Source organism: Chelonoidis abingdonii, chromosome 14 (assembly GCF_003597395.2).
Source record: "Chelonoidis abingdonii isolate Lonesome George chromosome 14, CheloAbing_2.0, whole genome shotgun sequence".
NCBI lineage: Eukaryota > Metazoa > Chordata > Testudines > Testudinidae > Chelonoidis > Chelonoidis abingdonii.
In genome coordinates this window covers 26,991,142-27,002,695 of record NC_133782.1, presented here as the reverse complement: position 1 = coordinate 27,002,695, position 11,554 = coordinate 26,991,142, and the positions used below count along the sequence as shown (strand labels likewise).

General features: G+C 51.7%; 1 protein-coding gene across 1 annotated transcript in view; it reads right to left on the bottom strand.

Moving 5' to 3' along the window:
- Positions 1 to 6,154: 6,154 nt before the first annotated feature.
- The window catches only part of AHCY (adenosylhomocysteinase), a 50,562-nt gene continuing 45,162 nt past the window's right edge, over positions 6,155 to 11,554 (bottom strand). The window contains exon 10 of the mRNA XM_032780888.2: positions 6,155 to 7,103. Within this exon, the coding sequence (XP_032636779.1) occupies positions 6,972 to 7,103 (132 nt within the window). The 3' untranslated portion in view covers positions 6,155 to 6,971. The remainder of the gene's footprint in view (positions 7,104 to 11,554) is intronic.

Sequence of the window (11,554 nt, the reverse complement as noted above, 5' to 3'; positions counted from 1 at the left end):
GGGGGGAAGGCGTATTTTAATTCCCCTCCCCACGTGATCAAGAATGCGTCTGCTATTGAGCCTGGGCTGCGGCCCTGGAATGAGCAGAAGTGCAGGCACTGGGCGTTGCCCCGGCGGCAAACAGGTCTACCCAGGGAAACCCCCACCTGCAGAAGAGCGAATACACAATGTCCACTCTGAGCGTCCACTTGTGCATGCAGTATGACCTGCTGAGGTGGTCCATTAGTTCGTTCCATACCCCTGGGAGATGTGACGCCTTGAGGTGAATGGCGTGGGCTATGCAGAAGTTCCAGAGGAGGAGAGCCTCATGGCAGGGCGGTGAGGAGCAGGCTCCGCCCTGTTTGTTTATGTAAAATATGGCGGTTTTGTTGTCCATCAGAACTGTCATGCTGTGACCACTCAAAGTGGCGTGAAAGGTCTGGCAGGCTAAATGAACCGCCCTGAGCTCCTTCACATTGATATGGAGCAACCGCTCTGCTCCCGACCACAAGTCTTGAGTCCTGAGGTCTCCTAGGTGAGCACCCCATCTGAGGTCTGATGCATCTGTCACAAGCGTCAGGTCCGGCTGTTGTGCAGCAAAGGGGATGCCTTCGCAAACCATGGTCTGGGACAGCCATCACTGTAGAGAGTCCAACACTTCCCTTGGAGCTGTCACTACCAAGTCCAGGGAGTACCTGCCTGGGCGGTATACACGGACAAGCCAAGCTTGCAGTGTCCTGAGTTTCAGTCTGGCATGCTTGACCACGTGTGCATGCTGCCATGTGGCCCAGCAGCCTCAGGCAGTATCTGGCCGCTGTAGTGGGAAACTGGCACAGGGAGTTCACTGCTTGCTAGATGGCCAGGAATCACAATACTGGGAGGCTCACCTTTGCCTGTACCGCATCTAAAACGGCTGCTATAAATTCCACACTGTTGGAATGAGGGTGGACTTGGGGATATTGACCAGAAGCCCCAGCATGCAGAATAGTCTCAGGGCCACTTGCACGTGGGACCGAACCTCCTCTTTGGACTGGCTTGCCAGGAGCCAGTCGTCAACGTATGGGTAAACTCGAACCCTCTGCCTCCGTAAGAAGGCTACCACCACCGCCATGCATTTTGTGAACACCCGTGGGGCCGTAGCTAGGCCAAACGGGAGAACTGTGAACTAGTAATGTTCTTGGTTCACAGTGAAGCACAGGAATTGTCGATGTGCTGAGTGGATGGCAATATGAAAGTACGCGTCATTCATGTTGAGGGCAGCGTACCAGTCCCCACCAATCCAAAGAGATGATGGTGCCCAGAGAGACCATATGGAACCAAGTCTTGACTAGGAACTTGTTGAGCCCGCACAGGTCCAGAATGAGATGAAAGCCTCCTTTGGCCTTGGGAATGAGAAAGCAGTGGGAGTAGAACCCTTTCCCTCTTAGGTCCTTTGGTACCAACTGTACTGCCCCCATCTCTAGGAGCGTGTGAACCTCCTTTTCCAGGAGGTGCTCATGAGAAGGGTCCCTGAAGAGGGACAGGGAAGGGAACTGCAGCCTGTAACCTCTTTGCACTGTGTGTAACACCCAGTGGTCTGACATAATACTGGACCATACACGGGAGAAGCAGGACAGGTTGTCCAGAAAGCAAGGGGATGGATCCAGTGATTGGTCCAGTATGCTGTCCTCGAGTGCATCTTCAAAAGCCTGCTTTAGGGTCAGGCTGAGACTTGTGGCAGCAGGCTTAAAACAAATAAAAGGAAGTTCTCTTCATGCAGCGCACAGTCAACTTGTGGAACTCCTTACCTGAGGAGGTTGTGAAGGCTGGGACTATAACAGTGTTTAAAAGAGAACTGGATAAATTCATGGTGATTAAACCATAAATGGCTATTTGCCAGGATGGGTAAGGAATGGTGTCCCTAGCCTCTGTTTGTCAGAGGATGGAAATGGATGGCAGGAGAGAGAGCACTTGATCTTTGCCTGTTAGGTTCACTCCCTCTGGGGCACCTGGCATTGGCCACTGTCGGTAGACAGATACTGGGCTAGATGGACCTTTGGTCTGACCCAGTACGGCTGTTCTTACGTTATGTTCTTATGTGTTGGCCTTGGCTCCAGCCTAGCCTATTGGAGCTATTATTATTGCGCTGCCTCCTGTTATCCCCGTTTTGCCGGCGGTGGGGCTTCTGCTTGGAACGAGGTTGGTAGTGATGCTGAGGAGGAGGCTGCAGCTTGAAGGGCTTTCTTTGGGTTGCCAAGGTGTGTATACCCAGCAACTTGAGTGTGGCCCTCGAGTCATTGAGGCTATGCAGCTTTGCATCTGTCTAGTCCAAAAAGAGCCCAGGCCCTTTGAAGGAGAGGTCCTGGAGCAAGTTCTGAACCTCAGGTGGCAGAGCTGACTCCTGCAGCCACATCAAGCATCACATGACCATGCCAGACGCGATTGTCCTGGCTGCTGAGTCCACCGAATCCAAGGACACCTGGAGAGAGGTCTTTGTCGTGGCCTTGCCTTCATCCACCAGCGCTGTAAACTCCTGTGGGAACTCTGCAGGAGGCTGTCCTTAACTCCCCCACTGAGGCCCAGGAGTTGAAGTTATGTCTGTTGAGGAAGGCCTGTTTAGCAATCCTCAGCTGGAGGCCCCCTGAGGAATACACCTTCCTGCAAAACAGGTCCAGGCTCTTCGCTTCTTTAGCCTTAGGGACCAGGGCCTGCTGTCTATGGTGCTCTCTCTTGTTTACCAGTGAGACTACCAGGGAATATGGGCTTGGGCAGCAAAACAAAAGTCGTACCCCTCTGATGAGGCAAAGTACTTGCGTTCTATACCTTTGGCTGTTGGGGCACTGGAGGCCAGGGGCTTCTGGCTCGGGCCCATACAGCTGACCTTGGGGCAGCACCGGACTCAGTGCCAGTTTCTCCGGTCTCTCACTTGGTGCCGGCGCAGGCGGTCTGGACGCCGTAGCTTCCCACACAGAGGAGCGTGGGTGCAGGGACCGAGACCAGTGCACCGAGTAGCTGGCCCTGAAGGGAGCCCCCGCTGCTGGTGGTAGGCCCAGGGGGTCCAGAAGAGCCAGTGTCCCAGAGGTCCCCATTGGGGTTGCCACCCAGCCAAGTGTTCTCTGCTGTCCGGTGCCTGATGCAGGTAACTGTACTGGCCCAAGTCAGCAACGGATTCTGGCAACACCGAGCGCAAAGGCCACGGTGGTGCCATCGATCTGTGCTGGTGGGAGGTCGATGAGCGGCTTCTTGCCGATCAGGAACAGGACCGGTACCACTGCTCACGGGACAGGTAACGATGCTCCCAAGACCTGGACCGGGACCAGTGACTTCTGGAAGACTTCGGCAATGGCCGGCTCACCTTCTCCTGGTGCCGGTCTCTGCAGGGTGCCAGAGAGCGTCGGGCCCCTTGCGCTAACTCCGTACGCTGACTTGTCTCTGGTACTGAGGCTTCCCTCTGCATCAGGGGTAACAGAGTCCGCAGACTTGACGCTGGACCAGGACCAACACTGGGAGTGATGCCGGGACGGTGACCTCAAACGGTGCACCATTGCTGGCTTTCCCCTTAATGGCACCATGGGCCCGAGTGTCAGAGGCTTCTACCTGATCAGGAGGGGGCTCACTGCCAACAACCCAATGAGGTCCTTTTCTGCCTCAGAGGTGTCAAGCGTGCAGGGCTTATCCATTACTCCCTCAAGCCCGTCGTCCTCACTGAGTTCACTTATGACCGGACTCAGAGGGACTTGTGGCGCTGGTGCCGGCGCTGGTACAATGTCCATTCTGCTCTTTCCAGTGCCCGGGCCCTTAGATGGTGCCGGTCTCCTTTGCGGAGAATGTCTGCGCCCATTTTTTGGTTTGGCCTTGGGCTGCACCAGGGAGGATAAACAGTACCAGGGCCTACTTTTCTCTGGGGCTGATGGCTTGCCATGCTTGTGCAGCACCTGGTCTCTTGATGAGTCCGGGGCACTCCACACTGAGGAGGCTGGAGCAGCGTCTGGCGCTCTGGGCCCGATGGCTGCAGCGCTGCCTCCATCAACAAGTGCTTCAAGCAAAAGTCTCTTTTTCTTTGTTCTAGGCTTAAACACCTTGCAAATCTTACACCTCTCTGTTTGGCGTGCTTCCCCCAGGCAACATAGACAGGGGATCACTAACCAGCATAGGCTTGCGGCACGTGGAACAAACCTTAAACCCGTGGCATGCCCTGCAGCCTGGGGCAGGTGCTGGAAGCCTCCAAGCACCTAATCTACCAAGTGTCCACAACAATAGAATGCTAAGGAACTGATAGCAGCTAAGTACTCTAAAGCTAAGGGATTGCTTCTCCTATGAGAGCAAGAGATTGTTCCAAAGCCACCACGGACAGTAAGAAGGAACTGGAGGGGGTTGGGCCAGCGGTGGTATATATGCACAGCGCAACGGCGCCACTCAGGCAGGGGTCCTGCCAGCCCGACGGGTACTGCTAAGGGAAATGTTTCTGACGCTCGTGCATGTGGCACGCACACACACCTAATGTGGAATGGACATGAACAAGCACTCAAAGAAGTCTGAGTCTCTACCTGTACTTTTCCAGGTGCAAAATAAGGGTACCTAAGGTAACCAGGGTTACAGAGAAACCTCCAAGCTAACACCAGAACTCAGCAGGCCCTGGATGCTACACTCCAGACTGCTGAATCATAACACTCATCTTGAAGTTGAGGCCCTGGCTCAGTAAAGCACTTGAGCAAGGCAGTACTCCTGAGCTTTAAGTTAAGCATCTACTTAAGGGCTTCGTTGAACAAAGGTCTATGTTTTTAAGTGGGAATAATTAAGACCCTCCTCCTCTGAGATTTGTCAAACTCACACAATGGCACAGGCTTCCTCCAGGCCCCAGGGGTGCTCAAGCCCCTGCTGTGCCCCAGGCCCTGCCCCCACCCAACCTTTTCCCCAAGGCCACATCCAACTTCCCCCCCCCGCCCTCGTCCCCACCCCACTTCTTCCCATCCTGTTCCACCCCCTCCCCCAAGCACACCCCACTCCTGTTCCTCCCCCTCCCACCCAGCACCTCCTGCATGCTGTGGATTGGCTGATTGCAGTGGGCGAGAGGCACTGGAAGGGTAGGAGTTTATTGGCAGAGCTGCCAGCAGGTCGGAGGTGCAAGGAGGGAGGGAGCTAGCTGCCAGTGGATGCTAAGCATCCACTAATGTTTTTCTGTGGGTGCTCCAGCATTATTCTATTCATACAAACCTGCTGGTCTTGTTTCCTGCTACTGTAACATGCAGATTCACAAAGTTGCAGAACCTCATGCAAGAAATGAATCCTGTCCATGGTGATCTTGGTTTTGAGGCTCTATTTCACATTTGGCCTCCTTTGAGTAGGAGCTGAGATTATGCATAGGAATCTAACCTTACCACCTTTGTGTGGTGGATATTCCTTCCCCTAGGAAGGCACTATGCTGGAGGGGTGATGTAGGTTTCTCTCTCCTGCACCTTTGTGAGCTAGGAGTCAGTGATTTTAAGAGTAGATAACCCCAGCATACTGAGCTTGGTTTGTTACGGTTTATTTAGGCTCTACCTTCCTATCCTTGCATTTAGGAAAGGAATATGTTATATATATGGCGTAGGAATATAAATGTGGAACAGTCACAATAAAGCACAAACTGGGAGCACTGAGCACTTGTAATGAGAAGATTAAAAGGAAGGGTGGCCAGCACGTCCCTCGGCACACGCCGCTTTCCGTAGCCATTAGCCTGGAGCAGCGAACTGCGGCCAGTGGGAGCCGCAATCAGCTGAACCTGGGGACGTGGCAGGTAAACAAACCGGCCTGGCCCAGCCACCAGGGCCTTTCCCTGAACAAGTGGCGGCTCAAATTTGAGAACCACTGCTATAGGAAGGCTTGCCTTGGCCAACAGTGAGCGAGCAGGTCTCGTTCTCCAGATTCATATGTCTTCTGGGCAGATGCAAGGGGTTAAGGGCAGCAGTGCTGAAGGATTTACAGCTAGAAGCAGCAGCTCCGGCCCAGCCACTGTGCTGTGGCCTGCACCGTGAATGGTTTGAGTTAGTTATGATGAAGAGCTAACAAGAGTACCTGGAGACACACACTGACATAGGAGTGAGAGTGGGTTGTGAGGGCTGTGTGACGCAGTGCAAACAGACAAAACAGATGCAGCCATGGCACAGAAAGAGAGACTTCTCCCTCCCGCGGCGCATGGACCAGAACGATATCAGACCACAGTTGTGGGTTTTTAATAAAAGCGCTTTAAGACACCATGACAGGCACAAGATACATCAGACGTCATCACTTCACAAAGCCAAGTCAGGGCAGAAGCACACTACTGGTGGTTTCAGAGAACCAAATATCCTCCCCTCCACACACCCCTTCGACAGCCTTCGGAGCCAATCACATCACAAATGAAAAGGCTGCTGAGTCACCCACGCCCCTCTAGAATTACGAGGGAGGCTGAATACAGAGGGATGGAGGCAGCTGGACCAGACCCAGGAAATCAACTCCCAGACTAACATCTTTGATTAAGTAGCCAGGCTGCTCCCAGAATAAGCAAACCACGAAGTGTCACACTAACCTCAGGGGACACAGTGTGCTGTGGAATGCCCCAGGGCCCACCGGGTATTTATCTCATCCATCCAGCTTTCATCAACTACTGCACAGAACCAGAGGACCGTCTCTGTTACAAGTCACTGCTTAACCCTCACTATTATTGGTTAAGCCTGTTCCCATATCCAGACTGCAGGTTACTAGCAGTGCACATCTGAAGGACTAGGAGCCCTGTTTTAGAACTCCCAACCCAGCCCCCGTCACATTACAAGGCAATACGAGTGTGTATGGGATCTGCTCGACTAATGCATTAGCTAAACAACTGGTTCAAAGAGAGGATGATGCCTTTACTAGAGAGTCTCCATGCCTGTTTAAGAGTGGGTGTGGGGGGAGAAGGGGAAGGGGAATGGCTTGTTCTCAGAATCCCAACACACGGGAGAGAGCATTGGAAGATTTTTATCCCTGCACATTGTTCTTTGGGTAGCACCGGCTGCTCAGTATCTGTAATGGTCTGGCTTGAAGGGCCCTTCTTTCGGCAATCCCAGGTACTTGGCCTGCTTGTCACTCAGTTTCGTCAGCTTCACGCACAGTTTATCCAGATGAGCAGCCGCTACAGCTTCATCCAGCTGAAAGACAATAAGAAAACGTTAATCACAGAGGGTTCAGCCCAGTGCTGAAGGCTGGTGGAGTCCGTGAAGTGGTGCCCACTGGTGGCCATCACACCAGGGAGGCCCAACCACCAACCCCATGGGTTAAGTGTAACAGGATCTGCAGAGGAGTGAGAATGAGACAGTCCTGCTCTTCTCAGGTTCCCCTGTGTCCTGAGTACAGTGACCTCTTTACACCAGAGCAGTCAATAACAAAATCATTCAGCTGCAGCTTTCTCCACATCACCTGCGTCAGTCAATCTAAAATCCAAGCAGGAGACAAGAGATTAACTTCTGGCAGCCTTTCCTGGACTATGCATGTTTGAACCCAATGTAATACCCATGCATTATCTCGAGCAGGGGGCAAGCTAGTCAACTAAAAGCAAAAACAAAGTATCCAGCCTGGTTGTGGTGGACAGAAGAAAAGTTAGGCTGGTAAAGCCAACCATGCTGCCAGCCTCTCTTCCCCTGGCCCTAACAGCATTTCAACAGGGTGCTATCGTGTCCCAGGGGGAGATTTCAGATAAGCCATAAGACTCACAGAAGAACTCCCCAAAGAAAAGACAGTTACCTACCTTTCGTAACTGTTGTTCTTCGAGTGATTGCTCATGTTCATTCCAATAGGTGTGTGCACGCGCCGCATGCATGATCATCGGAAGGTTTTACCCTAGCAGTACCAGTCAGGTCGGCTGTGGAGCCCCCTGGAGTGGCGCCTTTATATAGGTCCCTGCCGACCCGCTGCCAGCTCAGTTCATTCTTGCCAGAATACTCCGACAGAGGGGAGGCGAGCAGGATTTGGAATGGACATGAGCAAAACATCTCGAAGAACAGTTACAAAAGGCAGGTAACAGTCTTTTCTTTTTCGACTGATTGCTCATGTCCATTCCAATAGATGACTCCATAGCAATTTCGACAGAGAAGGGGTCAGAGTTCACCAATTTGCTGATTGGAGGACTGCCATGCCAAAGGCCGCATCGTCCCTCGTCTGTTGGGTGATGGCGTTGTGCAACATAAATTTCAACAGAGAAGGGATGGATGGAAGACCACGTTGCTGCCTTGCATATGTCTTGGATAGGGATCTGCGCAAGGAATGTGGCGGATGATGCCTGTGCTTTTGTGGAGTGCGCCATTAATGGCCGGGCTGGAATTTTAGCTAAGTCATAGCACATTTTGATGCAGGACATGATCCATGACTAAATATGCTTGGTTGAAACGGGGAGCCCTTTCATCCTCTTGTCTTTGTAAAAGACCAGGTTGCGGGGCTCAGAAGCAAGTGCTCTGAGCTCAGAGACCTTTCTGGCTGATGTTATGGACACCAGAAAAGCCACCTTCCAGGAGAGGTAGGATAAGGGACAGGTTGCCAGTGGCTCGAAAGGGGGGCCCATAAGTCTGGAAAGAACCAGGTTACGGTCCCACTAGGTAACAGGCTGCCTCATCTGGGGATAAAGCCTGTCTAAGCCCTTAAGGAACCAGCCCACCATGGGGATTGCCAAAGACTGACCTGCCCCCCACGCCCAGGTGGAAGGCAGAGATGGCTGCCAGGTGCACCTTAATAGAAGATATAGCCAGTCCCAGTTACTTCGGGTACAAGAGGTCATCCAGCACAAGGGGAATAGAGACTTGCTGAGGGAGGGGGGTGGGGGACGAAGACGTACTTTTCTGTAGGGACCAAATGGAGAAGCACTTTGCCAAGGTACGTTGTGCGAGTGGAGGGTTTCCTGCTTCCCAACAGAACTTCCCTAACAGAGTCCAAATACTGCAGTTCAAGCGGGTTCAGCCATGGAGTTTCGACGCCATGAGGTGGAGGGACTCCAGGTTGGGATGTTGCAGTCTGCTGTGATCCTGTGTGATAAGTCGAAGCGTGGGGAGGGCCACGTGGGACGCACCACATTGGAGTCCTGCCTACTATTCTTGGCAGGGGAGCGGCTCCACTCTGCCGTCGCCTTCTTGTGTGGCACCAGAGATTGTGAATGGTGCTGTATCAATGAGCCAACCTTCTGCGCAGGGAAGTGGCCTTCAATGCTCCTTATGTGAGTTCTTCCTTGGTGCTGAGGTGTCCCGCACAGAGGCCGGTGCGCTAGACACTAAGGCTGCCAGTGCAGACTCTTGAACCAGTTGGGGCCAAAGCACGGACTTCATTAAGAGGAGCTTGAGGCGATAGTCTCTCTCTCTCAGTTCTGGGTTTGAATCCTCTGCAAACGGTGAACTTGTCTTGCAAATGGCCCTCTGTCACGGAGTCCCTGGGGCAATGCTCTGGAACTGCTCCCTACGAAGCCAGTCAGGACTCTGGTGAAGTCTCCTCTCTGTGAGCAGACTGTCTTCAGGGCAAGAAGCTCACATGGCTTCCACCTTCCTGAGTCTGACGTTGGAGCATTCAGCTCCCTCTGCCCCTCCATGTCCTTCTCACAGTGAGTCCACCCAGGCAGGGTCCTGGGGAAGCTAGAGGGTCCTGCACCCGAACTTCGTGACTCTCAGCCAGCCAGTAAAACAGAAGTTTATTAGATGACAGGAACATGGTTCAAAACAAAGCGTGTAGCTACAGAGAACAGGACCCCTCAAACCGGGTCCATTTTAGGGGGCAGTGAGCCAGACAACCATGTCTGCACTTCACTCCACATTCCCAGCCAGCTCCAAACTGATTTGCTCTCCAGCCCCTCCTCCTCTGTGCTTTGTCCCCTTCCCGGGCCAGGAGGTCACCTGATTCCTTTGTTCTCCAACACCTTTAGCTATCACCTTGCAGGGCACAAGGGCCCAGGCCATCAGTTCCCAGGAGACAGTGTTGGCCATTTATGTACACTGGCCCTTTGCTCTGCAACAATTACACTCCCTTATCCCACCTCCTAGAGACTTAACAAATGCATAGGGGAAACTGAGGCAACCCTACAGTATTCAGAAGAAACATTAAAAGCAGTCCCAGTTCGTCACACCCTCTCCTAAGCACTTCAGACAAGCAACATGCAGATCCCCTTTGGGCATAGGCTTACCATACCCCTCTCATGGTTTAAACCCCCTGGAGCCGCAGCATGCCCTGGTGATGGAGGAATATCGTGGGGGGAACCCCCTCCCAACTTAAACATACTAACTAATAAAACTAACTCAAGATCTAGTGAAAAGTAATAACTATGTACACGGAAAAACACCAGAAAACACTTGCAAAGCAAGAGACTAGTTGCTCCAACGACTGTCACTGGTGGTAAGAAGGAACTCAGCAGGCAGTGGGTCAGCAGGGACCTATATACACCGCCATGAAGGCGCCACTCCAGGGGGTTCCACAGTCGCCCCAACAGGTACTGCTACAGTAAAACCTTCCCACGATCGTGCACGCGGCAAATGAGCACAACTATTGGAATGGACATGAGCAATCACTCAAAGACAGAAGGAGACTTAATAGGCATTCTGGTTTGGGTACATGTACACTAGGAATATACATTCAGGTTAGCTAACGTGATGTACACCCTAGAAGGTATAAAACTGTGTCTTCACTAGGGAAAAGAGAGCGAAGCTACAGCAAGGCAGCTAACCTCAATGTGCGTTCCTAGTGAAGTAAGCCCTTGATGCCTTTTATTCCAGAGGTGGTTCCAATGCTGGGTGTCAAACACACCCAAGTGGTTCAGTATTTAGCCCCAAATCTCCAGCACAGAAAGGGCTACAGTAATGAGCAGCCCTTTCAGAACAATGCGACTTTCATAAACCAGTTAAAAAAAAGAAGAAAACTACTGCACAAAAAGAAGTCTTACACAAATGGATTACAAAACACCCATATTTGGGCTACATATTTGTGCTCTGGGGCTCCTTCGACTGGTTAGGACGTATAGCTTCTCCTGTAATTAATGCAATTAACAACTTCCGTTCAAGGAAGATTTAAAATACCTTAAAATTCCTGGCAGAAAAACAGAGGAGAAAAATATATAGGAAGTGGAAGAGGGTTTGAAAGGTAGAGATGAACAAGTCACCAAAGAATGTAAGGGAGCCAAGGGCACAAAGTGACAACGCTGTGTAAGAGAGTCAAAGGAAATAAAGATCTAAAAAAGGGCAAAAGGGAAGTTAGTGAAGAAAACAGCAGTGCTAGAAGATTCAGAAGGTGAGGAGGTAATGGCACCAGAGCTGTAGATGGCTACAGAATTTGCACTGAAGAAAAAGAACCTTCTGCAGAGATGTCTGCAGCTGTAACTGGGGAGTTGAGGAACAAATGGCAATACCACAGATGAAAGAAAACCAAAAAATCCATAGCAAGCTACAGTCCAGATAAAACGCATCTGAATATCAGAGGAACACACAGACTGAAAATAAAAAATGAGCGATGAGAGCTATTTGATCAATATACAAAGAAGTCCTGTTTTGAAGGAAGAACAAGGAGTCAACAGGCTAATCAGCCAGATGTATAACATGTGCAAAGCACTAAGCCATAAAGGGTTTTATTATCGGAACAT